The sequence below is a fragment of the Hyaena hyaena genome, unplaced genomic scaffold (assembly GCF_003009895.1).
Source record: "Hyaena hyaena isolate Hyena2069 unplaced genomic scaffold, ASM300989v1 scaffold_555, whole genome shotgun sequence".
In the NCBI taxonomy this organism is placed as follows: Eukaryota; Metazoa; Chordata; class Mammalia; order Carnivora; family Hyaenidae; genus Hyaena; species Hyaena hyaena.
In genome coordinates, this window is record NW_024081186.1 from 71,436 (window position 1) to 99,387 (window position 27,952).

General features: G+C 44.8%; 1 protein-coding gene across 1 annotated transcript in view; it reads right to left on the reverse strand.

Moving 5' to 3' along the window:
• AFF2 (AF4/FMR2 family member 2) overlaps positions 1-27,952 on the reverse strand; it is a 312,864-nt gene that overhangs the window by 9,987 nt on the left and 274,925 nt on the right. The window contains exons 10-18 of the mRNA XM_039256031.1: positions 26,139-26,298; positions 23,510-24,511; positions 21,964-22,085; positions 17,425-17,647; positions 11,511-11,806; positions 10,925-10,988; positions 7,499-7,635; positions 2,146-2,217; positions 1,701-1,794 (exon numbers count right to left, since the gene is read on the reverse strand). Of these exons, the coding sequence (XP_039111962.1) occupies positions 1,701-1,794; positions 2,146-2,217; positions 7,499-7,635; positions 10,925-10,988; positions 11,511-11,806; positions 17,425-17,647; positions 21,964-22,085; positions 23,510-24,511; positions 26,139-26,298 (2,170 nt within the window). The remainder of the gene's footprint in view (positions 1-1,700; positions 1,795-2,145; positions 2,218-7,498; positions 7,636-10,924; positions 10,989-11,510; positions 11,807-17,424; positions 17,648-21,963; positions 22,086-23,509; positions 24,512-26,138; positions 26,299-27,952) is intronic.

Sequence of the window (27,952 nt, forward strand, 5' to 3'; positions counted from 1 at the left end):
TGCCTTGGAACTCCAAAGTAGCCTCCTTCCCTCTGAATGGGACCGGACCGGTTTCAAAACCGGGCCTCCTGCATTAGGCAGAGCACACGCTTGTGTGGCACTCAGTACCACCACCTCAGGACAGTGGCCCGGCTCATTATAATGACTTCACCAGGTCAGAGCCCAAGGTGCACGGGACCAGGACCCCTGGGGGCACCGAGCCTGACTCAGGCCGGCCTTTGCAGCATCAAGACCAAGCTTACGCTCTTCCACTGGCTCCTGGGTTCCGGCCCAGCCCCCTTTGCAAATGGGGTGCTGGAGAGCGTGGGGATTTTCGGGAGCCCAGCGAGCATGCACTACTTCTCTGGACGGTAGGGCCCCACACCCAAGGTGCGTTCTGCAGACTCCAGTTTTTAATCTAAAAGAAGCTCAATACTGCCAGGAGAATGAGTTCTTTAACATCTTTTTGGTAGTTTTGCAGTGCCCGGTCCCAGGCCAACACTATCTGACTCAGGGGGATGCGACCCAGAACTCTGCTGTCACAAGCTCTCCAGGACACCCACGTGCCCACTCAGATTCAAGAACTGCCTTTCTAGAGCACGGGTAGAGACCCGTGGACGCAGGAAGCGATGGGCAGCTGCTGTATGTCACCCGCTCACCTACATGTGCACCAGCTTCGTGGCATGGTGGCCACACCACATTCACAGCTTGGCGAGCTTGCTCTGTTCCCCACCCGAGTCAGCGTTCTCACACAGCTGCACAATGTCACTCATGGGACTCGGGGGGACTCATGGGAGGTCATGATGGGATTCATTTCAAATAACTGCTTTGGTGCCATTTAGCCAAGCAGTCTCATGCACTTGGCAGAATAATAACAACAACAACAACAATAATAATACAATCGTCCTTCTCTTTCATGGCCTGACCAACAGGAACCTTGAGCCTTCTCAAATCTGAATCATGACCAGTGTTGGGGGGCAAATGAAGCAGAAGCTTCACAGACCATTGAACCAGTGAGACTTTAGTGGCCAGGCTGAGCATCAGGCTGCTGCCTATAGTTTTTATCTGGGCTCGCTCTCCAATTCTGGCATTCTTCTCGCAGTTGAAATATTTTTTTTTTTCTTTTTGCTTGCAAATTAAAATCTCTAGCTCCCTAGACGATGGGTTTCTTTCTTTCTTTCTTTGTTGTTCGTGTGCTACTTTATCTTGGTAACCAAAGCAATCACTTGTTTTAAAGTGCAGCCACTATACTCCAAGACTCCCCATGGCCCAAGGGCTCCGAAGGGAATGGCTATCCCCCCAGAGCCCGGGGTGGCCACAGTGACTTTTCTCACTGTTGAGAAATTTCTGGACTGGGTGCTCACTTAACACGAGGCTGGTCATAGCCACAGTCACAAGCTCTGTTCCCTGGTGGGCTCACTCTGCACTGCGGGGAAGAAGGTGTCGTTACCCTGAGTGCAGCCAGGAAGATGCCAAGGGCCATTTTGGTCCATCCAGAAAATAATCAGGGCTTGCACGATTGCACCTTCTCTTCCTGGAATCAAATCAAACCCGAGCCTTCTGCTGAGCCTTGAAGGAGAGGCAGGAGTGCTACGGCCGGCTGGGATGAGGGAGGTTAATCCTTTGGCAGCAACGACCTTGACATTTAATAACATGCCTGCCATGTCTCATTAGTGATTTTATTCACCCGGTACTTACAAATTATACAAAATAAGGATTACCTTAAAATATTCCATCAGTGATCTGGAGTACTTCATGGCATGGTCCTTCTTCAGCTTAAACATCCGCAAGTAGAGAAGTGATAAACATCTGTAGCTGTGGTGACGGGGAAGGATTATGTTAATGCCGATGCCTAATGAAAGCTACAGGCTGTCAACAAACTGCTGATTCATAGTTCGCGGTTCCTCTCCTACAGTTCTTGAGGAACATAAGTGCAAAAAGAAAAATTTTCAAAAGAGGAGGGGTAAGCACTAGAATCCCATCTTGATAAGGGTATAAATTAGGAGCGTAAATGTTTAGTCAGCGACTGAAGAAATCCATTAGTTATCCTTTAATAGTTTAATGGAAAACAAGAATAATGATCTGGGGTAAGCAGCTTAAGTCGATCTGGAGTTCTCAAATCCTTCTGTGACATTTCAGCTGTTTCATAGCCTCCACGAGACTTACCATAATACTGCCAGCTTTTTGTCCCCATCTGAAGCCAGGGGGCTCGCGAAGTTCTTCAGTCTCATCGCGTACCTTTGGAGAGAAAGGACAAGTGTAAGTGCCATCTATGCGACCTCTCAGAAAGCTCAGAAGTCATTGGTATTCCCATGCCTCGGTGCCACTGCCTCTAACTAGGGCATGTGGGCAAGAGCACACTTTCACGGGCACGTGACAAACGATGATCAACAAGGAGTGCCGTGGAAGGTCTGCTAGTATGGTGTGGGTATAAATGCTGGCAAAAGCATAAGAAAGAACGAAAGCTTGCCATATGCAAGGACATGGATGGAGCTGGAGAGCGTAATGCTGAGTGGAATAAGTCAGTCAGAGAAAGACAAATGCCGTATGATTTCACTCATCTGTGGAATGTAAGAAACAAAACAAACAACTCAAGGGAGGAAAAAAAGAGAGACAAACCAAGAAACAGACTCTTCACTCTAGAGAACAAACTGATGGGGAGGGGAGGGGAGTGGGGATGGGTGGAACAGGTGATGTGGATTAAGGAGAGCATTTTCGATGAGCACAGGGTGAAGTATGGAAGTGCTGAATCACTATACTGTACACCTGAAATTAATAGGATGCTGCATGTTTACTAACTGGAATTTATTGTTTTTAATTAATTTAGTTTTTAATGTTTATTTATTTTTGAGAGAGAGAGAGAGAGTGAGCAGGGGAGGGGCGGAGAGAGAGGGAGACACAGAATCTGAAGCAGGCTCCAGGCTCCTAGCTGTCAGCACAGAGCCAGACATCGGGCTTGAACTCTCAAACCGTGAGATCATGAGCTGAGCCCAAGTCGGACGCTTAACTGATTGAGCTACCCAGGTGCCCCACTAACTGGAATTTAAATAAAAACTTAAAAAAATTTAAAAAAAATTCTGGGAGAAGGCTGTTTCTAGGATCACTCTAGCTAAACAACATTCCTGGTTTGCCATGAGAGGTGGCCACAATGTCAGTCTCAGTTGACTTTATGACAGATGAGCTAAATAATACATGACTCTGTGTGACATGGGCATGGGGAGCCCAAAATCACACAATGAAAGAAGTCTTTTCTAATGGCTCGGGTTTTGAATATATTTCTATAGAAAGTGGTTTTGTTTAGTTTTTTTTTTTTAATATTTTTATTTATTTCTAGGAGAGAGAGAGAGAGAGAGAGACAGTGTGAGCAGGGGAGGGTCAGAGAGAAGGAGTCACAGACTCTGAAACAGGCTCCAGGCTCTGAGCTGGCAGTCAGCACAGAGCCCGACGCGGAGCTTGAACCCACGAACCGCGAGATCATGACCTAAGCGAAAGTCGGACGCTTAACCGACTAAGCCACCCAGGCGCCCCTAGTTTTTTTTTTTTTTTTTTTTTTTTTTTAAGGAAAGTCGATTTCACAGCATTTGAAGGTCTAAGCGCCCTTAATTTATGGTACTTGTATATTTTGTCTTTCCATTCTCTTTAATTGTTACTGTTCCACACTGGGGTGATCAAAGGTTGAGCAGTTCTCATTTTTTTTTCTTCTAGCTGAGCACATCCCATTCTGGGCATTTAGACTCTTGAAAATCAATTCATTGCATAAAATCATTGTCTGAGCTTTAATGCAATTTCACAGGTACCTGTGGAGGAATACGTAATGGAGTTCAGTGTTGCAGAAGGAAGCTGAACGCGCACAGGCGGCCTGGGATAGTTCTCATTTACGAGAAGGTGATGGGGAGCCTGCAGCACAGACTCCCTGTTTTCAACAGCCTCCCCAGAACACTGGCACCCAGGGCTTGCCCCCCACGACTCGGTTACTCCTTCTTGACTTCTGATGAGGGAACGTTTTCCAACAAAAGGACCGGAGCACGTGATGAGGGTCCCTTCTGTCGTTGCCATATTAAGCAAAAGGATTTTTATTATGTAATAAATCAAACTGTCTTTGACAGTTGGATCGCTGAAATGTCAAGTCATTGTGATGCCCCACTTGTTTGCACAAATACATTTCTATTGCAGATTCCCAGGGCTCAGAGCAACTATAATTACTTGATGGAAGAAAACTGGGCTCTCTCTCTGTGGCCAGCATACTGTCGGAGAGAGAGTAATAAAAATCTCTGCAACACAATATTATGCTACTAAAAACTATGTTCATATTACAGTCGCTCTCTAATTGCAACCACTTTTGAAGTGACTTCATAGTGGAGCCTCAACAGCTTAAATGGACCAGAAGACCTAGTTGCTTTAGCCCATTTTATTCTCAACTGAAATTTCTCTCAAAAACAGAAACTTAGACACACACATGCTTTATAGAAAATGTAAAACATGTCCACACAGAGAGAGCACCCAAAGAGGTGCATATAAAACTGAGGCAATCTGAACCAAGTCCATGGATTTTATCAGTGTTGGGGGGAACGGACTGTGGGGCCACAGGAAGTCTCAGTATCATTTCTCACAACTGCACAGGAATCTATAACTGGCTCAAAAATAAACTGTAAAAATATTGACTTTAAAGCAAATGTCCAGGGGCGCCTGGGTGGCTCAGTTAGTTAAGCATCCGACTCTTGGATTCAGTTCACATCATATCTCATGGTTTGTGAGTTTGCACCCCACGTTGGGCTCTGCGCTGTCAGATTCTCTCTCTCCCTCTCTCTCTGCCCCTCCCCCCACTCACCCCCACAAATAAATGAACAAACTTAAAAAAATAAGCGTCCATACATTCTCCATCGACTTTTACCCAGGTTCTACTGAGATATAGTCCTGGGGGAGCAAACTATCAGATAATGAGAAGACAACAACAGCTGTGCTTGGAACAAAATGTTTTTTCGTAAATGATTACGGAAAGAGATGTGTTTTCTAATGGACATGAATATTATTCAGAGATTCACATTGCGTTCTTACCAAGGACAAGATATGATGTTCTGCTTTTATATTTTTAAGAGAGCATGTTTTTTTTTTCCTAAAAGAAAATGAATAAGAAAGAAAAATACAGCAAGCTAGAAAACACCCATAATTTCACCCTATTGCAGCTATGATCTCATTTCCCTTCCAGGTTGGTCCACAGGCAGAAACATGCTTTTCATGGGGAGAAATGTTCTGTGTATATAATTCTGCAGCTCATTTTTACTTTAACATTGTATTATAAACATTTTCATGCAGCTACATAGTCTCCATCATTATTGCAATTCAATGGCTGCAAAGAATTCTGTTGAGTGTACTACAGTGTAATTACTCTTCTGTGATTGATTATTTGGTTTGCTTCTAATTGTGTGCTATAATATATGCCAAACTGAACACCATACAGATAACTTGCTCTACTCTTACAGTTATTTTCTTCAGTACAGGAAATTCAAATTTCTAGAAGTTGAATTACTGGCTGAAAAGATATGAATGCTCATTTGTAGAGGTTTTCCTACACAATGTCAAATTGCCCTCAATTTACAATGATCAATTTCCATTCCCACCACCAGCAAAGGAGAGGCTTAGGTCACCATTAGTGTGTGTGTGTGTGTGTGTGTGTGTGTGTGTGTGTGTGTGTTAGCACTAGGTATTAGCATTTTTATACTTTCTTGTTAATTTAAAAATGCCTTTTTTAACATTTGCATTTCTGGATGGAGAGAGAACATGAATTCTCTCCGTTTCTTTACTAATATTGCCTCTCAATTTTTAAAAAAGTTTTATTATTTATTTTGAGATGGGGGAAGAGCACAGGGGTATAGAGAGATAGAGAGTGAGAAAGAGAGAGAATCCCATGCAGGCTCCGTGCAGTCAGAGCGGAGAGAGAGAGAGAGAGAGAGCACACACAAGTGGGGGGTGGACAGAGAAAGACAGAGTGAAAGAAACCCAGGTGACTCCACTGTCAGCACGGAGCCTGATGTGGGGCTTGAACTCATGAACTGTGAGATCATGACCTAAGCAGAAACCAAGAGTCAGAAGCTTAACCGACTGAGCCACCCAGGTGTCCCACCCCTCAATTTTTAATCCTTATAAGTTTTGCAAGAATTTTCATTTTGTGCATCAATGAAAATCACTGGCAGCCTTGAATACACTGAGAAATCAATTTCCCCTTAAAAAGCCACAGAGTGATAGTGGTGGCTTTCACAGAGCAAAAAGAAAGTCCAAGAGATACTTCACATGCTTCTCTGAACAGAGAAAATTGGAAGGTGGCTGCCTGGCCTGGCAAGGTGAGGCTGCTTTCCTTGTAATCTCCTTACTTTTGTGGCTTTAGCTTAATCATCTGATTCTAGGCAAGCATAGATTTTTGTTCCTTTATAATAGTCCACACTCTTTTAATCGAGCCAGAGGTGACCCGGAAATAAGGACCTATCAGGTAAAGAATGGCTCACTCAATCTCAAAAGCAATTATTTAGTCCATCCAGCAAATTATGGCACTTTCCCACTATTCAGAAGTGGATTAAATTATTTTACAAATATCCGCATGTTACCGGAAAATACTACGACAGGCATTTCTTCTCTTTCCCCTTCTTCCAGGAATTTTTCTGATTACCCACAAATTCTTCTCCATAGAGACCAACAAGAGGCCAGAAAATTCCATTTCAAATGCAAATGAGATCAAGAATCTGTGCAGTTAATATACTCGCTCCAATCCTCTTACCTTTACCCCTCCTCTGCTACCACCTTGTCTGTTTCCCTGAAATTCCAGACACATGGGAAGTTTATTGAGCACCTGCAGCCTTAAATGCCAACTCTGCAGCCCCTCCTTTTTAACAATTTTTAAAAAAGGTTTGTTTATTTTTGAGAGAGAGAGAGCAAGCCAGGTAGGGGCAAAGAGAGAAGGAGACATAGAATCTGAAGCAGGCTCCAGGCTTCAGGCTCCAAGCTGTCAACACAGAGCCTGATGTGGGGCTCTAATTCATGAGCCATGAGATCATGACCTGAGCCTGAGTCGGATGCTTAACCGGCTGAGCCACCCAGGGGCCCCTAATCATGGCCTCTCCTTTTTAATAACGGAGGCAGAAATACTTAGAAAACACTGTTTATAACAGGAGTCCTCATAGCGCCACCTTCTTGAATTGCGCTTTGAAAAGGCAAGTGTCAATGCCAAATGGTGAAATTATTATACTTCACTTCCACCCACCACGTTTCCATTTTAATTTTATGAATATTGCAAATTATAACACTCACATTATAACCTCTGAAAGGGGTCATTTATAAAAGCAGTGTCCATCAACTATAAATTTTCCATGATGTTAATCAAATGGCAAGAACTAATTATGATGACTTCTAAGAAGAAGATGTGTAGGACAAACCATTAGGAGGAGGAAATGATATTTTTAGAAAACATAGCAGTTTCTAATTATGAGTGAAATGAGCTTAGGAAGATGGCTGCAGAAAGGCCATGAACCTGAGGAGCTCCACGGTCTCGGAGTACATGGTATACGGAGACTTGGCTTCCAGAGGGTCTCGCTCCATGGCGTTGCCGCATTCGGTGAAAGACAGGGCTGCATCGGCATAATTCACGGCTTTGCCAAATTTCTCAAACTGAAACAGGAAGATCACTCGTGAACACAATATTGCCTCTCTTCTCCCTCGTATAAAGGAGTGGGTCCCAACCTAGGGCAATTTTGCACCCCTCTTGCCGGGTAACATTTGGCAACATCTAGAGATATTTCTGGTCATGAGCACAAGGGACTAGTTGCCGCAGGCCAGAGAGACTGCCAAACATTCCCCAATGCACAGGACAGCCCCCATGGTGAAGAATTACCCCGCCCAACATGCCAATAATGCCAAGGCTGAGAAGCCCTAATGGAAAGGGGAGTCGATATATGACTTTGTAGCCACATGACACAGCTGATTTAAGGTTCTATTGTCATGACACTGAGGCTGGTTGGGAAGAGAAAAAGGCAGCCAAGGTAGCACGTGTGTTGCGGCGGTGTGATCATGTATTTGCGGTACTGTTATTGTCATTTTTTTTTAGTGGCCCAGAATGGAAATCACTGCCTTGGCTAGTTTCTCTGCACTGAATTGATGAGCCTACTCATGGCAGGGTCCTACGGACAGAGCTTGTGATGAACTCTGCTTTTGATAAGGCTCCTGGACCACATCCAGATACAGTCTGTGCTTGGAACTCTCTGTGAGCATGTGGACACCACCCCCAGGAGAAGGGCAACAACAAATTGATGCTATTGTCATGAAAAATGTGAGGCTTTAGTGAGACTGTTGACAATAATCACATCACTTTCATTGTAAATGATGGTCTGAAATAGTGTGTCAAAAAGCCAAAAAATATAGCACTACTAAATATTTTAGTTTAGTAAAATTTTATTGCAAAAGGTTTTAGCCCTGATAATGGTCATGATTAAACTGACTTAGACATACTGATTTCTTTTTTATGTGTAATGAATATTATATATGACACTTTTATAGTGAGTATTTTATAACAGTGTTTAATGTTTTCAATTTTTGATAGTGGGATGTAGGAATTCCACTAATATGGAATTTTATGGAAAAGAACCAATATAATGTAGATTTAGCTGTTTTAATTTTCTTGTATACCTTTTATCAAAATATTTTCTTGTGGCTGTGAAGGTTTCAATTCTCAAAATGGCAGAGAGGCTGTCTCTAGCAAAGGATTAAGTACAACCGCTTGTTGTAAATGACTCTCTTTATAATAAATGTTCTTCAGGTTTTAAATATTGCAGGAATTCTGTGCTTTCCTTACTGTAAGCTGTTGTGGAAAAATACTGGTTTCAACCAAATTCAAAGTGATTTTATGAAAACCTGTGTGTGTCTATGCAAATTGTCTCCTTCTTCTCTTCCCTTCCAAGATTATTTCCTTAGGTAATCCAACTCTGACTGACTCTCCCACGGGGAAATTAATCTTTACATCCTCAGTTTTCAAAGTGACTTTTCATTCACAAACCCATAGCTGGAAGGCTTCTTAAAGATCTCCTAGCCCAAACCTCTCTTTTTTCCCAGAGGAGAAACTGAAGTCCAGATGGAAATTACATGGCCATAGTGCCACTCAGTAGCTAGGCCACGCCTTCTTCTTGGGGTTCAGTTTCCCCAACCATAAAACGAGGGGCTTGAAATATAGAGGGGCTTCCAGCTCTGGCACAGATATAAGCCTAGCGAAGATATCTTCCTCTAAATGAGTGTTTCTCCACCCTTTTTCCATCATTACTATTTCGCCCCTGGCTACGGAGGAAAGTATTTCAGATATGTTTTTCACACAGCTCCACTGCAATTTCAATGCCAAAAATGTACTCATTATCTCTTTATGTACTGTTGCCTTGGGGGTCACATCCATTGCAATGTCTGACTTCTTTACTTTACCCCCCAAACTGGTTTTTGCCCCCATGCGGGGGATGAAATGTCCCCAAATGAAAATGCATTTTCTAAATGGCTTAGGCCAAGAGTGAGTTTGGGGGTACACAGAAACACGACACTGGAAGGTAACAGAGTGTTAGTGCTTAATCACATGCATGTATCTCTGTGGCTCTGATGCTTTTCAGTTCTTCTAAATCTCACCTACAAGATCTCCCATGCCCATCCCACTCGTCCTGAGCCCAGGGACCAGCTTGTCAAGAACGTTCATGTGCTCCCTTGCCCTGATTTTAACAGGGTCAACCTACGAGCACATCTGTGCTGCTGTGGAACTGAGGACATGCCTTACATATCAGTGGCCTCCCATACAATGGTAACAGGCAAAATCTCCCCAGCATCTCTGGTGGAGCTGGTACCCAGGCTGCTTTGTCTGTTTCATCTGCAGGAGCAGAGGACAATAGTTTTCAAAGGACGATTCACACCACAGAAAGGTTAGCTGTAGACAATACCTGAGCAATATGTACCATGGTGGGAAAAGGACAGGAAGTAGGGAAGCGACAGATGCAGCAAGTCACAGCGCAGAGACTGTCATGGTACTCTATCACAGCCCCGCCAGTGTCCAACACCGCAGGTCCGCTAAGTCCTGGATGGATGTGATGCCATGTTGGAGGATACTATTCTCTTTCAACATAACAGAGTTGAACTGATACCTCTAGTTATGCTGGGGTTCAGTCAGAGGTGAAGATCCTGAATTGAGGGCCTTCTCTAGGACAGTGGAGAGTGTTAACGCCCATGCCTGGGTCCCAGTCTCAGAACTTCTGATTCCATTTGTCTGGGGTATGGCTTGGGCATCAGGTTTGTTTTAAAGCTCCCTGAAGAATTGTAACATGTGATTGGGACCCCCTGTTAGGAGAAGTAATCAGGGCAACTCAACATGCTGAGCTCATCCTTGATCTAGGTGGCCAAGGCCCTTGAGGCAGCAGGGCCATGCGTCCTCAGAAATCCAGATGACAGAACTTCCCTTCTCTGTGTTGGGTCCTCACCTGGCTGTAGCCCTCACTCTGGAGACATGTCATCGAGGCAGCATGGGGCAGAGGTTTTTCTACAAACCTAGGTTTCCCAAAACCAATTTTTGAGGCCACTTACCTAGCTTTCCATAACCTTCTCTGTGCCACAATGGTCCTGATTTATCGGGACCAATGGGAGTTCCCACTTTCTCCAGGGCAGTTTCAAAAGTCATTTGAAAATTCACTCAAAAGACAACAATAGTATATGCCGTTTAGCTTCTGAAGTTAGGGCAAGGGGAGGAAGAACAAGAACATGGGTAATGGCAGGGCAACATGCTGCCAGGGACCTGGGAACTCTGCTGTGAGGAGTTAACCAGCCCCAATCTCCCTGTGTCAGACCAGCGAGGAAGTTTGACTTGTATGTAAAGTGACTTCTTGGTTCCCCTTCAAAGCATAATACCATAATGGGAGGCAAGCAACGAGAGGAAAAAACCTACCAGTGCATCAGCTTTGTGCTTTAGCTTCTTAGCCTCTTGCATGTAATAATCAGCATTGTGAACCCTAAACAAACAAAACGATCTCTTTCAGCAACCAAGGTTTCATCTTTTCACTGAAAAGCCTGATTGTTTCACTATAAATCCATTCCAGTACAATGCCCTCAAAGGGGTAGGTGAATGCTCTCCCTTCTATGACAACCAACCCTGAAATAACCCCAGAAGTGGAACATGAAGTGCATAATGTGCGTCAGGATAAATGACTGCCCCCTCCAACCCAGGCGTTCCATGGTCTGAAAATTCCACGGACCCAAAAGAACCTGGCTGCCTTTGGCACACTGTTCAATCTGAGGATATGGATAAGAAAGGGGACAAAGCAACCTAGAATTAAGCACCTGTCTTTGGAAATGGTAACAGAGCTCCATGATTAAAATGGGCCAACGAAATTTCTCAGTGGGGACAGAGCTGTGCATGGGGAGGAGGAGCTACTGCTAAGGTCCTAACTGTGGGTGACACGTGTAAGGTGCTAGAAAAGCCATACAGCCTCCACCCCCAATGCTATCTCTGTGATAATCGGGGGACAACATACGAGTCATCGAAAGTAAGCTTGGGACTCCGGACGTTGGTGGTGCTGCTGGACAGAAGGGGCAGGGCTGCCCAGGATGCCATCTCCAGGTGACTGCTGTCCATGAGGCCAGTAGTGATGGTAGAGGTGATGGTGGAGATGGTTGTGGTAGTGGTTGTGGTAGTGGCTGTGGCAGTGGCGGTCGCAGTGGCCGTGACAGTGGCGGTGACAATGGCAGTAGCAGTGACAGTGGCAGTGGCAATAGCAGTGTTGGTGACCGTGACAGTGGCAGAGGCTGTCTTTTTTGGAGTGTCTCCATCCTGAGAAAAAGGACAAAGAGTCACCATAAGGTCCAGCTTTTTAGACCATCTTTTCGTATGTACTTTGAATGTCAAGCACATTAGGAAACAAGAGAAAGGAAAACAATGCACACAGCTGGAGGATAAATAGGTGACCCTGGTATATCACCGGCTTTTGGTCTGTGATGACACCAACCACCAAGGTAGTCAAGTGCTGTGATTACATAAGCCCCGTCATCCCATGAAGACAGCCATTGGTATATCTGGTAGGAGAGGTGGGTGGGGAGAGGAGGAAGGGGGAAGGGAGGGAAAGAAAGATAGAGAGATGAGCAAGGAGAGAGAGGACTCAGCAAGAGTGGGTGCAAGGCTTGGAAAGCTTGTTAAAACACAGGCTGCTGGGCCTCATCCCCAAAGTTTCTCACTCAGGCTGTACAGGGTGGCCTGAAAATTTGCATTTCTCATAAGTTCCCAGGTGATGCTGATTCTGCTAGTCTGGGAGCCACACTGCTCTAATGAATCGTATTTGTAAATCAAATCACCTTTTCGTGCAATGAATAACCACTTCCTAATTTATCTATTTGTTGTATGTCAAGTTTACTGAAGCAAAGTATATAAAGTGTGTTGTGCTGGTAAACCAACCAAACAAACAAACATTAAAACAATTTAAAAAAAGAATTTTTGCATTTATGTTGATGATGGAGTTAGGTCTGTAGTTTCCTTTTCTTGTAATGTCTTTGTCTGGACTGAGTGTTAGGATAATGATGGCCCTCATAGAATATTGGCAAATATTCCTTCCTCTCCATTTTTCTGAGAAAAGTTTGTATAGAATTGGTATTACTTAATCCTTAAATATTTGAAATAATGTACCAGTGAAGCAATTTTGCTCACAGGTATCTTTGTGGGAAGATTTTAAATTACAATTTCAACTTATTTAATAAAGTAAGGCTATACTGGTTAAAAAAAAAAAAGGTGAGAGAGAGAAGAGACAAAGAAAGAGAGAGAGAGAGATTGAGAGAGAGAGAGAGAGAGATTGAGAGAGAGAGAGAGAGGTGAACCTGATATGTATACTTCTAATAAGGGAACAGCTCAGAACTTTCACTAGGGTAAATAAGATACCCCAGTCACTGCAAAATACCAAATCCAGTGCAGCAAATAGCAGCACACCAGGCCTTGTATCCTGGGACCAAGGCTGAATCTGCCCTTTTGTTCCTGAGGTCTTGACTGATATCTGTGTCTATGTCACCTGAGGGCCTCCAGGATAGTGAAAGCTCCTCTTGACCAGATCAAAAACCAAATGGGTAAGAGACTTTGGGGCTTCACTCTGAACTGTCATTGCCCACAGAAAGAGTGGGATCCAGAGGAAGAAAATAGGTGGCAAGATTTGTAATCCTGTGACAGTATGTGTCATGAGACCACGTGCCCTGTTCACATGGTAGACTCTGCCCTCTCTCCTTGGCAATGGTGAGATGATCCTGACTCTTCTATTTCTGGCTATGCTTTGCCATGGGACCTCTTCCTCTGTCTGGTCTTCTGAGTTGGTATCTCCCTAAAGTTGGTATCTCCCAAGGATCATTCCTTAGGTCTCTTCTTTCTTGACTTTGGCAGGATTTGCCAGTCGTGTATGTACTGGCACAGACTTGACAACACGCAGACCACTGCCAAGTGGAAACCTCGATCTTTCTCTCTAGAGCTCTAGACCTGCAGTGATCACCTCTGAGTCATTACCACCAAGATGGTCCATTAGTACCTCAAATTGCTCTGAAACCAAATTGATAACCAAATCCATCCCCTCTTTCTGTTAATGGCAGGATGGTCTTCCCTGTTACCAAGGCTGGATTTCTCCATGTCAGTAAGGGCACCGTGGGCATCCCTGGGGTAGGAACACGGGAACCAGAGTCTCCTGACCTTGCCTTCCATCTGAGCTGCTCTGCTCAGTCAGCTTTATATATCTAAGTTCTGTAAATTCTTTCATTTCAAAAAATGATAATGTTCCTAAAACTCTTTTTGAAAAGACCTTCAAAATAAAATGAATTTCACAGCTGTATTTCATCTTTAATTTCTTCCTCTTTATTACCCTTATCCAATCAATCACAAAGTCCTATTCATTCCATCTCCCCAACGTTTCTCAAATCTGTCCCTTCCTCCTCTGAAGCCTGTAGCTTCTGACTAAGACCATCAGCCTCCTGGCTGGACCCCTGACCTCTGAGCTAGCCTCTCCAATCCACTCTCAATCTGCTGCTGGCCAGCAGATTTCACTGCCTTGCATCCAAATGCAAACCCAGGGCTGAGCTCCTTTGCTGGCATGTAAGGTCCTCCCAGATCTGGCTTCAGCTTTCCACTTCATCTCCCACTACTCATTCCCATGGACCTTCCACCAGACTCAACACACCTCACTTTCTTCACTGTCTTGCTTTGGTTCATGCGTAGTTTTAGTTGAAAGTACCTTCCCTTTATTACCTTTTTTTTTTTTTTTGCCTTGTGATAACTTACTTTTTAATTTGAAGAAATTATGGTAAATGGGGGAAATAGTGGGGGAGAGGGAGAAAGGCAAACCATGAAAGACTCTTGAATACTGAGAACAAACTGAGGACTGATGGGTGTTGGAGGGGGAGCGGGGAGATGTGCATGGACGAAGGCACTTGTTGGGATGAGCCCTGGGTGTTATATGGAAACCAAGTTGACAATAAACTATTTGTAAAAAATTTAAAAAAAGAAACATAAAAAAAGAAATTATGGTAAAACACATATGACTGGCTTATTTTACCTAGCATAAAGTCCTCAAGGCTCATCCCTGTTGTAGCACGCGTCAGAATTTCCTTCCCTTTTAAGGCTGAATAATATTCCGTTGTATGGACAGATCCCATTTTGTTTATCCACGTCCTTCATTTCTAAACCGTATTCATCTATTAAGGCCCAGCTCAACAAATGCCTTCTCCTCCAAGAAAACGGCCTTCTGTCTATAGTCAGAAGTGCGTTAATCCTCCTTGGCCCCTTTAGAGATCTGAAGTCTGTCTCAGTCCCTTCTCTATGACACCAATCACCATATCCACTTTATATTCTAACTCTTGGAGCACATGTTTCATTGCTTCCCTTATATTGAGAGCTCTCTGAACACTGGAGCCATCTCTGATTTATGACATGGCTACCGTACCCCATGCCCCCTGCCCCACAGCCTTGTACTCCCAGTAATTTGCTGAGTGCATGAATGCATACCTGCCTTAGTCAAAAGGTCACCTTAAAAATAGAAGCCAGGGCACCTGGGTGGCTCAGTCGGTTAAGCATCCGAGTTCAGCTCAGGTCATGATCTCATAGTTTGTGAGTTTGAGCCATGCATCAGGCTCGCTGCTGTCAGCTCAGAGCCTGCTTTGGATCCTCTACCTCCCTCTTTCTCTGCATCTCTCTCTCTCTCTTTCTGTCTCTCAAGAATTAAAAAAAAAAATTAAAAGTGGAAGCCAGTTGGGAACATTTCTTATGTCCATGAAAATTTATCTTTTCCACTTGATCCAGGATCTTCTGATTATCAAAAATTCTTATCGCCAAGAGCTCACTGAGATGAATTTAATGAGGGGCTACACATCTAAAAATTGTTATGATGGATAGGGAGAAAATAGTTGACAAATCATTATGGATTTTATTCAACCCAAACACATAAAAAAATCAGAGCCTTCTAAAACTCCTAAGCCAACTCCATGTTTCTACTGCCAAAGCCAGATGGCCCAGACCAAACAGTGGAGTCAGCCCAAGATGGTCCCACTTGTCTCTATGGCCGAGATATGTGACAAGAACTCTGAAGCACCACATCCAACTGCACACATGGCATTGATGTCAGTCCTGGCACATCAGACTGGAAATGGCTTCATTCAGCCATGATCATGTAAGTAAGTTACATAAACATGTCCTCTGTCCACACTCAGGCATCCACTGACTCAATAAATAAGCCTTCATGCAAATGTGGAATACAGAAGATGCTGAGAGCATAATACTGAAAACATGTTGGGAGCTGGAAGAAGCCTTATAGATCATCTAGTCAAATTCACTCATTTTATGGACTCTAGAGGTTTCATAATTTGCCCAAGGCCACAGAAAACCCACTGCAGTTTTAGCACTATGAACCAAGTATTTTAACTCCTAGGCTAGGGCAAAAATATACTAGTCTTCTGGCTTTCCAGCCATTCACAAAGAGAAAGAATGACCAAAGAAGAGGCAATAGGTGGTTAGTCGTGGGAGACTATCATGGGAGACTCCAGTGATTTCCTTAAGAAGGACAATCCATTTCTGGGTGCAGATGTAACCATATTTATCAGGTTTCCCTAGAAGCTTTTAGCTCTTGTGGAAATGACTTTGCAGATTCTTGTAAGCGTTACCATTGTCATAACCACAGCTGTATCAAGCACCTAATTCTTTGTGCCGACATACCAGGCCCTGTACAAAGACAATTGCCTAGTATGGTGTATGCCCTCCCAATGCTTGCAGTACAGAAGAGCGCCAGTTGGAGTTTACAATATTAATTACATCTGGTGTGAAAAATAGGATTGATAGTATAATTCTTGTTTAGACTAGATAGTTTATTTCTAACAAAGTCAGCATTTTAAAATGTGAATGCAAATACTATGTTGGCACACACATATACATGCACAAATTTCATATGGAAAAGGACTATTTCATAAGGAACAATTTCCCTATACTGGTGATGAAATTTGCATAGATATGTATGCCATGCCAGCCATATCAGATGATGGAGGACTTTACATAGGGGTCCTTCAAGCTCAGAGGCCTCATGGCTTTTCGTGGGAGTGGTAAATGAGCACTTTGGTTCAGGGCCCACCACACTGGCATCAAGACATTCGAACGATCATTGATTTTCACATAACTGTTTTTTTTTATATTATGCTTAAAGGAGACTAGATGCATATGGATGCTACATCTGCAAATACATGGAAAAGCAAATGCATTGGTCGTTAATATTCACTGGTAACACTATTGCTCATGGCTTCTGCACTTCAGGTACCTGTACCTGAGACAGATGGAAAGACTGGGTGGATGTGCAAAGTGATACAGAGTCTCAAATTTCTATGCTAATGGAGCAGCCATGCAGGAAATCCAAAGGGCTGGATAATCCTTTAGCTGGGTTTAGAACCACAATTGTGTGATTTTTAGCAACAGATACATCTTTTAAATTCCATCCTTGACAGCCACTATTTTAAGCATAATTCACATGTGCTAAGCTGGGTGGTGGAAAGATGTAACTGGGGGTTCCAGCTCCAGTTCAGTGATCTTGGGCAATCCCACCTCATCCATGTGTTCGCTAAATGATCGGCACCTACCATGTGCCAGATGCTGTGATCAGTATTTTGGAAGCTTCCCCACTGCCAAGACATGAAAGCACTTGACCAAATGATATACAAGGCCCTGAGTCTCTGCATAATAAGCTGTTTGGTTAAGTAAGACTGGAATGAAAAATTCATCCTATGTTAGAATAATCAAGATTTGAAATAATGGGGAGTTTGCGTATTTCTGCACACACATTTGTATCTTCTGTCTGCCTCTTCTGCCCAACCCCCTGTGGTCCCTTCCACTTAGATAAGCTGGGTCAACTTGTTTCTGCCTGATGATTATAATATTTATTCCAAGATGCTTACATTTACGGATATCCCTTTGAAAGTAGCACAGAATTTGCCTTCACTCCTCTTAGGTTTGGTAGATGTGATCTGTCCAATCAGAGGGATGTTTTTGTCTTGACTGAAGGGACCATTGGTGCCACTGATGTTTCTGCGGCGTGGAGGATCCTCTGGCAGTGGAGAAAGTGGCGGAGGAAACAGCTTTTCTTCTTTCCTTCTATTTGCTCTCCTGGATGAATTGTTTCTGTATAAACAAAAAGTGTAGGGTGTCATAAAATTTTGTCTCTCTATTATGGCTTTTCCCATGATGCTGGTACTTTCAACGTAAGTGATATTTTAGCTGATGGTCTTTTGCCTATGGCGAAGAGTATAAATATAAAAATGCACATAGACGTAGATATCTATAGAGAGATATAATTATAAATAAATGAAAATGTATGTATCCAAGAATGAACACATGTCTTTGAAGCAGAACTCCATGAAAAATGTAAATGTCTAAGGGTGCTACAGTGTGATATTTGCAACCTTTCAAGATTCCTCTTAATTAGATTTTTATGGAAAATCCAATGCAGACTTTAATCCCGTCATTTTTTAGGATGGTTCCCTACTTATTTTGCCCCAGGACTTAACTGCATAATCACACAATGAATGGTACAATAAACAATTAGTGGGGGGATATTTTCTTAAGAAATAGTATGCTTGTACATTACTTAGCTATCAATAACACACTAAATACTTTTGTGATATACTGCACACTGTACTTTCAAAATGTTCTATGCCCACGCTGAGGTGTAAGAAGCTCCTGACCTCAAGCTGTTATACCAGAGAGTACTGATGTGCTCCACTTTACAGAACCCATTTGAAACCTATTTTGTTATATCGCCACAAGATATCTGTAGTTCTAGAAGTACTCCTGTGCTTTCAGACTGATTTATCTGCCCATTAAATGGGCATCATCCAATAGACAGAGACTTCAAATAAAACAGAACAACTAAAACCTTATGCTAGCTGCTTAACATGGTAATTGGGTCATGGATTTTCATTTTAGTTACTGTCTTAGCCTAATCAATGAAGATTACTTGAATTTTAATCTTTTCTTAGACAACTAATATTGCACTGTGCAGCCATTTACTTTCCATGATTATTGACTACAATTTTCAATAGCAAATTAAGTCAACGAGAATTTATGTTTTCCTCTTGGTCAATTTCAGTCAGTGTCTAGAAATATAGATTTACAATATCTCAAGGCAACAAATCAAAGATGAACAAGCATTCAAGTGGTTTGATTTCCTGCAATGGTAGCAGTCAATGCAGTCTGCTCGTTCCACTTCCACTGTGTTGCCCACATTTGCCAACTGTAATAATATTTGCCATCTTCTCCATCTTTTGTTTCATAAATGTGGCCCTGTGTCAATTTTTGTCAAGCAGCAACATTTCTAAAAACATAACTGCTTCTGCCATTACATCAATTAGTCAAAATGAACTAAAAAAGATTTGCCAGCAGATTTAAAAAATTGCTTCGATGTGGAGAACCATTTTCAGATAGCTGTGATGCCTGATTAAAACAATGGTGAACATATGGATTCAGACACCTGTGCACGAGGAAGCACCACAAACATCAGGCCACGCTAAGTGTAACCATCATGGAGGTATTGGACTTTCAGGTATTATGTGTGGAGGTATGTTAAGCATTGCCATGGCATCTATGAGAGGTGAATGGTTCATTAGCCATGGCCACTCCTCTGCTACTTGAGCTGCCTGAGAAGGCAGTGAGGACTTCAAGGGGCAAAGCTATTCCCTAGAGGCATTGGATTTGCCATTAGCTACTACAGTTGGGCTAGGCCTTCCCATCTGCCACTGGACTCAGGTTGCTGCACACAGTCCAGCGCATTCTGTGTCGTGGACAATGGTCACCTGGGCCCCTTTCCATCCATTTGCTAGTGAGCTGGAACCATGGGGCTTTTAATAACTTCCTTGGTGAAGGATACCCAGGGAGCATGTTCTAGAAATCACTCTGTCACCATTATGGCATCTTACTATGAGAACAGTTTTTGATACTATGGGCACGTCTTGGTGTAGGCCAGAGAAGGACAGCAGACAAAAGAAGTGTGTCCCCACCACCACTCAATGCTTCAGAGGCCCTGCTGATGGTTCAACCTCCTGAGGAGGTGTGGGGTGCGGGTGGGGCTCTGCAGAGCCCTCCTGCTGGATGACAGGAACCACAGCTGTCATGGCCTGGTGTGGCAGTCTTGGCTAAGTTTAGAACATTCATTTAGAAAAGTGAATGTTGTCGGGGCACCTGGGTGGCTCAGTCGGTTGGGCGTCTGACTTTGGCTCAGGTCATGATCTCACTGTTTGTGGGTTTGAGCCCCGCGTCGGGCTCTGTGCTGACAGCTCAGAGCCTGCAGCCTGTTTCGGATTCTGTGTCTTCCTCTCTCTCTGACCCTCCCTTGCTCATGCTGTCTCTCTGTCTCTCAGAAATATATTAAAAACATTAAAAAAAAAAAAAAAGAAAAGTGAATGTTGTCTCATAGAAATTTCCAAGGACTGGGTTTGGAGGGTCGGCAAGGCACAAGGAACAGATGGAGCAGATTTGGATTTGTTTGATGAGCCTAAGAACCTTAGGCCCTTTATGAATGATAAATGCTACTAGGTAAACACTGCATTCCTAACGACTACAAACGCGGAAAGATCATAAAGACCATGAGTTAGAAACACCATTTTATGAAGAACAAATTCAAATTATTGGACATTTACTGAATAGTTGGTCATCAATCTTGCACGAGATGGGAGAAATATCAGGTCACTGGGCTGCTTAGGGAGACTGGCATTGGAGACTGACGGTTGTGGGAATGCCTCCTGCCTTTTCCTTGAGCCTTCAAGGAGCCTGAACTGGTCAAAGTCTGGGAACTGGGAAGGTAGTGCCATCCAGCGACGCCATTTTAGTCTGTCCCCCAGGAAAGGAGGAGGGCCATGGAAGGACCATCTTTGACCACTGGGGAAGAAGCATGCTTCCCCACAGGCCTGGCTCACTCTGAGGTGAAGGGCTCAGCTTGCCCCATTGGAGGGGCCGTTAGTTCTGAGAAATGCCAAATATGCAACGGGGTGTTTTGGAGCAAAGTTATACCCGGGATACACAGGCACCATACAAAGCGCTACGGAGCCTCTGGGAAAGGGGCAGCTTGGGGCCCAAATCTCCTTATTATACCAACTGTGTAGAGTGGTAATTGGCTTTTTCCAACCTCTCCTCTCAAAACAATAAGGATCTAAACAAATGTAAGCTGCAAACTTATTTCCAACATCTTATGTGTGGCAGATTGATGCCATATCACTGATGTTAAACAGTAATCTGTGAAATCAATTGTTAGCAGCAGTTAGCCAGATTGCCTCTCTACTCTGGGCTGCTAATAGGCTCCAAAACTGGTCTTTGATGGAAGTAATCTCTAATGTTGAATGAATTTATGGCAATAATTATCCAGACGGAATGGTTCCAGTAGCCGACGTGACTGTTAGTTAAGTGATATTTATAAGATGGAAGAATTTGGTCACAATGCTTGGTAGCAACAGGAGGCAGAACTTGTTCTGGGAAAGCTGGGGCCATCTGGGTGGGGAGGGGACAAGGGGGCCTTGTGCCTGACTCTGGCCATTTGTGCAAAGAGGGAGAGGTGGAAGGGGCACCAGCCCGTTGGAACATATGTATCCACAGCTGGCTTTCCCTGACACACAGCTGCCCAGGAGGAGGTCAGCTCCCACGTGTCCCTCATCTCTCTGGCCTCCTCAAACGTGTCATGGTTCTGGCCTCTGAGGAGTTCAGGAGGTACCTACTAGTCCTCAAGCTCTCTATTCAGGTTAAGTAATGGCACCAGGGAGGAAGCAGCAGCTGGGCATCCTCTTAAGGCCAAGGGGTTGTTTTCATCATTATCAAAACTGGAGGTTGCCCAGAAGCAGGTGATCTGCTTCAAGTGATGGGTGCTTCTTGATACTGTCCCTTTTTAATTCATTTACTCCTTTTACTCTTCCCTTGGTGCTGAAAAGTTCACTTTGGTCCTCCATGTGAGCTGGAGTAAAGAAACATGCCTAGAGGGGCGCCTGGGTGGCTCATTCAGTTAAGCGTCCGACTTTGGCTCAGGTCATGATCTCATGGTTTGTGGGTTCGAGCCCTGTGTCGGTCTCTGTGCTGACAGCTCAGAGCCTGGAGCCTGCTTCAGATTCTGTGTCTCCCTCTCTCTGACCCTCCCTGCTCACGCTGTCTCTCTCTCTCAGAAATAAATAAAAAACATTAAAAAATTTTTTAAAAAAAGAAAAAGAAACATCCCTAGAAAGCTCATGGAATCTCCCTGAATGTGGAGCCTGTATTCCACCCTCTATCACACCGTTGTTAGTGCAGTGGCCAGGGACACCTATCAGGACTGGACTGAGCGACTTCTGTTTTCCTACTTACTATCCATCTGAAACAGGACCCCTGTCCCCACCCCCCACCCCCCAAAAAAGTCTTCAGTAGACGTTTCTGAAGAATCTGAACAATCAAGGTGGCAAACGAAGACAGGGCAAGACACTCACTCTTTAGTGTTGGGAGGCTTGTGGGGTGGGGCTGGTGAGATGCAAGGGGGCAGCAGGCAGATAGCTGCAGCCTCCTCCAGACGTGGCTTCTTCTCGGGGATTTTCTCTGCAATTTCCGTTGGCTTTAATGGGAAGAAAAACACAGTGTTTGAAATACGTGGCACATACAGACATTTAAGAAGCATGAGCGAGGGAGACAGTTTGCTTCTATTTTAACTTCTAGATTAGCCAGGGGAGTTAAACGCACATCTCTGATCCGAAAGAAAAGCAATCAGCCTTGCCCAGCTTACTCCTACCAAATAGTTGGCATTTGAGAGAGTCGAGCTATGACGTGACCCTCTGATTAAAGACTGAGTGGCACAGGTACTCTCCTACCAAAAGCAAAGAGAATCTATAATTTTCAGACTCTTCTCCCATCAACAATGTCCCCACAGAGAAGTCGCATAGAAATTAATATCACAACTCCATCATGGCATGAAGCTGTCCAAGCAGCATGGGGACTGTGGGTAACACATCAATGTCACTCATACCATCAACAACATGCAAGGCCATAGGGCATGTGCAGGACATGCCTGGGCATGTGCTGTCTCTGAAGGTGTGTGCTTGCCCCTGGCTGCACTGCCATCATCCATAAGAGTGGGGAAACGGTGACAGGACAAGAGTCCCCAGACTTTCTATGACAGCCATTAAAAGTAATATTACCCAGATATCGCCATGAGATGATGTTACTCTAAAAAACTACCCTGAGATCTGGGGATACAACAGAATGAGCTTATTAGATACAAATTCACTTGCCTAGAGCTATTTGAAATGGAAAGAGGCCATTTTGGGTTTTCCCTTTGGATGATAGATTTTTTTTAGAGTAATTTCTATACCCAACGTGGGGCTTGAACTCATGATTAAGAGTTGCATGCTCTACTGGCTGAGACAGCCAGGCATCCCTCTCCTTCTGATGATAGTTTGTAGGACTGGAATTCAGCCCTAACCTCTCACAGGTGAGGTTTCCTCAAGTCAGGCCAACCACACAGGTGAGGGGACCCAGTGGGCTGGGCAGACTGTGTATCTGCTAGGAACCAGGGTAATCAAAGTATCACCCAGGTGCAGGGATACTGATGCGTGTCTGGGGAAATTCACAGAGGACGCATTTTTGGCCTTAGGAGCACTTGGGTGCCCTGCTGCTGCCAGGGTGGGGACTGTGGGGTGTGGACATGTGAGTCCATGAAAGCAGGCGCTATTTAAGGAGCGCATCCCAGGGATTGGCTGCCTGGGGCAAGGCAACGCCCTTCATAGTCTTCTTTCCTATACATCATAATCCCTTTTGTGCCATATGTGTTACTCTTCATACTGGCTGCCAAACTCCATACGATTCCTAACACTTCCTCCCTGGTCATGTCAAATACTGCACTTCCCATGGAAAGCATTATTGCCTTCCCCAAAGACTGCAATCCGCTGCCATGAGCCTCCTTGCGAATGAGACTCAATATCAAGTTCGCCAACAGACAGCCACTGCTCATGGTCACTCGGCAGGCCACTGAGGACAGCTTACCTTGTGCTTACGCTTGCCCTTAGGGGCAGGTTTTTCCACAGTCGCAGCAGCGATCTGGCGCTTGGGCTTCGATGCAGTCTCCTTGTGGTCTGGCTTGGCTGGTGCTGTTTGCAGCGTGTTGTGACCGGGTACTCTAGACAGCAGGTCAAGGTCAATCTTCACCCAGAGATTTTTCAGGTTCTCGTGATCTCGTAGAGGGGACAGAAGCTCGGTTTGCATGACAGGGATAGGTGAAAAAGCTGGTTCCTCACTATTGATGGATATGTTGCTGCTGCTGCTGACCAAGGTGCTGAGGGTCAGGCTGGTGCCACAGGTTTCCTTTGATTTGGCAGAATTGCCCCCGGGAGCAATGCAAGGAGGCAGGACTTTGATCTGCAGGGTCTCTTCCTGATCGGTGTTGGAATCAGATGTAGACGAATCCGTTTCGATGAATTCCCGGGACTTTGGCACGATCTTGCCAGGCCCTCTGTACTTCTTTTTCTCGGCGGCCAAGGGAATGTTTGGCCTTGGTTCCTTCCTAGGGACTGGTTTGTGGGCAGTGGCTTTGTTGCGGCCTCTTGGGGGGTCAGGAAGCTCCATGCTTTCTTTTTCTTTGGGGGTGCTGCTGGTAATATTTGGTTTGGGCCAGGTAAACTCGTCAATGCTGGTGTTCTTCTCGACTTTTTTGGGCTGTTTTTTTCCAATTGTCCTTTGAGAAGCTGTCTCAATAGTAGTTGGCAACTTATGCTTCAAAGCCTTTGTTTCTGGAGTTTTCTGGGTAGGCCGTGGACGGGCTTTCTCCCTGATAAGACTGAGGAGAGGCCTCTCTTTGGGTTCAGCCAGGACCTGGCTGGGGTTTGTCTTCACTTTGATCTGGACTTCCATCGGCTGGATGATTGGAGGAGGCACAGACACCGTCTCCATGGGCGTTTCATTTTGGCCACAAATAAACGACTTGTTTTGGGATGTCACTTTGTTAAGCCATTTATCCAGCTGCCACTTGTTGGTTGAGGGCGGCTCAGGCTGTGGATGAGAAGCAACAGCAAGAAAGAATTTCACCTCTTTGAAGAATCTAGAAGGACCTCCAGTACAACAAGTGCTGATAGGAGATGTGCATGTTAAGTGCCCTTTCACACATTTAGAAACACACCCAGAATCCAAATTAATCAAATTATCCAGATAGACAAATACCCTACAGCCCAGCCCCGATCTGCTTATTTCAACAAAATTCTACTCCTCTTCTGAAAACATTCTCCACTCTGGCGAGGAAGGAAAGAATTCTTCACAGAGGGCTTTTCCAGGGAAAAGGGAGGCCTGGAAGGGAAAACTGTTCCCTAAATCCTTTGGTGGGACTCATTGCCCAACCGCTCACCAGGAGGCAGAGGTAATGATCTCGGGTCCTGAAGAGCCATGCATGTGTGCCTCACATGTAATTCAAAAGGAAAGGCTTCCTTTCTGCCAAAGTGCCAGTGCCTCCTATATGATGCTGTAATTCACTGCAAAAAGAACAAGCCTTTTCTATTTTTACTGAAGGATGAAAAGATCTGACTTCCAAAAACCCACTGCATTTTCCTCAGCATATGGGCAATAACCAATTTATGGGGACATGCATGCAGACATTAGTGTCCGCTGTTAAGCCATGGAAATGATGCGTACAATTCAGGTGCTTGATTCCTAAATCTGAATTCTGCCTGTTGAACTAAAAGAGCCATCATTTTTATTAGAACTGCTCTTCTTTTGAAAACCATCAGCTGAGGCTTATGGCACCAGCCAACAGTGGGTGACAGAATTAAAAACACTTGAGTAGTTGGGATACCAACCCGCACAGGGCAATGGCAGGGAAGGGTCGAGGAAACTGTATTGGCTGCCACTGTTGATGGTTCTCAACCTCTCAGAACTTTATTCTCTAATCTATAAAATGGGGGTAGGGATAGCGAGGACCCCATAGAATTGTTCTGAATATAACATGAGAAAGGGCAGGTCAAGGGCTTCTCATGGTGCCTGGCACTTGGTCCATGTTCTGATTATTACAAACAAGTGTCTACAGAGCCCTGGATGTATCTGCTTGCTGTATGAGGTGCAGGCTTGGGGGAGCTGAGGGGTTATTCTGACTCAGAGAGGAAGGGAGGGGAAGGGTACATTTTTTTTATTTTGAAAGTATAATTTTGGTATTTTATGGAGCTGTGTTAAATGTGTTCATGAATTATTATCAAACACACTTGGAGGATGCAAATTGAAATTTAAAAAAACCCGTCACATGTCTTGAGTCTTACTTGCCAAGTGGCAATTCAGCACTTCAGCCTGGAGTAAGAGATAGTGTCCCCAGGGTCAGAAGTGGGTGTTGACTGGTTCTCTCAAAAGAGAAGTTGCTAGCCCAGGCATCACTATTCTAGGTTTTACACGTGATGAAGCTTGAGGCTCAAAGGAGCTAAATGAGTGCCAGGGCAAGAAATGTCTATCTTTAAGGGGCTGTACAAATCCATGTTTTCGAGGGGAAAAAATGATGTCAAATACCCAAATACTTTCCTGAAGTGTTCACTGTGCTGACAGTGTGTGTCTGTGTGCGCACGCACGTGTATATGTGTGTGTGTACACGTGTGCATGTGCACGTGCCCTGGGAGTGCCGCCTGGGTGACAGTGCTTCACTCACCTCTGGAGTGGCTGCACGAGGTGCCTCATTGGACTCGCTGTCAGTGGTGCTGCTTTCAGTGTCTGAGTCTGACTCGGAGCTGCTCTCAGAGTCACTGGAGCTGCCAGATCCCCCGCTGGCTTGCACTGCAGGCGGGGGCTGAGGAGTGGCCAAGAGTGGGCTGAAAGAAAAATGACATCATCCATTGCCTCATGTAATCTCGAGTCAGCAGGCAAAGAGCACCCCAGCAGCCACGTTCAGCATAAGGACCAATGATCTGCTGAATACAGGCAGAATGGAGCATGCCATCCCATTCTATAGATGGGAAATGGGAGGGTCGGGAGGCCTGGTGAGCGGCTAAAGGTCAAACGTGTGGCTAAGTTCCTAGTGTTCTGTCACACTGCATTCCTAGTCAGGAAAGTCTTGCCTTCTGCATTCCATGTGAAAACTTTAAATCAAGGTTGCATGCCTTCCCGATACAGATACAGATACCACATGCCATACACAGCCTTACATTCTTAACTGTCCCATGCTTTTTTTAGTTGAGATAGTTTTTCACTTTTGGGTGCCATCTTGTTCAGAAACCCAGAGGTCTGTCAAGGAGCTGTCATCTCAGTTATACACAGTATAGTTCTCTCATCGAGGATGGGTGAATTCGACCCCCATTTGAATCAGAGGAAACTGAAGTCCCAAGGGAGGAAGGCTTGCCTCTGCCCCCCAGCTAGTTGGAGAAGTAAGGGGAGAACAGCAGAGGCTCTGGGAAGCATATTCCCTGTGGGGTGCCCAGCACCCAGCACCAAGGTGACCAGAGTCACATTTCTTGGCTGCCTTCATCCTAAGTTTTGTAAACTCTTTTATAAAACTCTTACTCGGAGGTATGATCATAAAGGACTGAACAAGTCTAATGATGGATTTCAAATGTGTAAAGCTGAGCAAGCAAAGCATGTGAAAATTGATACCGTTTGCCACTCAGCCTTTAATGATAATCAGTCCTTTTCCTTACTAATTGTTTGCTCTCTGTGCCCATAACAAATCACCCTCCACTGCCTCTTGGCATGTTGGGCTATGTCATTGTCCCCTGCCCTTGGGCTCAGTGTCAGAAGTGGGGCTCCAACCTCAGGGAGCGGAAAGGGCTCTCATCTCCCCATCTCATGAGCCCAATACCCTCTTTGGAGGGAAGTTTAATCATGGTGAGGCCAGGGCCGGGGGCCAGAGCATGGTCCCTGCTGAACCCGCGGGCCGGCCCACGTATCTGCTAAGGACACACTGCCGCTGATGCTCCCAGCTCCCGGCCTGGCTCCCCCTCTCAGCTCAGTCAGGAGAGTCCAGCCCTAGTTCCGGAGGGCATCTCGTCCTGTGGTCCCTCCTTCAAACTGTAGCAAGAAGGACCTCAAGGACCCCTTTGCCGAAGACTCTGGGAGCACAAAGCATTGTTCCTTGGCGGGCCCCATCCGCCCCCCTCAGCAGTGTCTATTTTTTCCTCCAACATGAGAGCTCCTGCCTGCTGAGTTGGAGCCATTACTCAGCTGCTGCTTGGGAAGGAACAGGATCCCTTTTAAGCCAGCATGGGCCCCTTGTCAGTCACTATCCAGTGCAGAGAGCCTTTACATTCCATGTGCCTGGCTTCCCTAAAGACTGCCCCTTTAATCTCCCAGGTAGGTATTTTCTTTCATATAGCAAAGCTCATTTTAAAATGCTATCTGCTAAGTAAATGCTATCCGAAAGTACATTTCTCTGCCAAATACACCAAGAGATTAAGGGAAGCAGAGGAAATAGGGGACTGTATCCCCTGGGAAGGTGCATGCACGTATGTGTGTATGTGTGTGCGTGTGTGC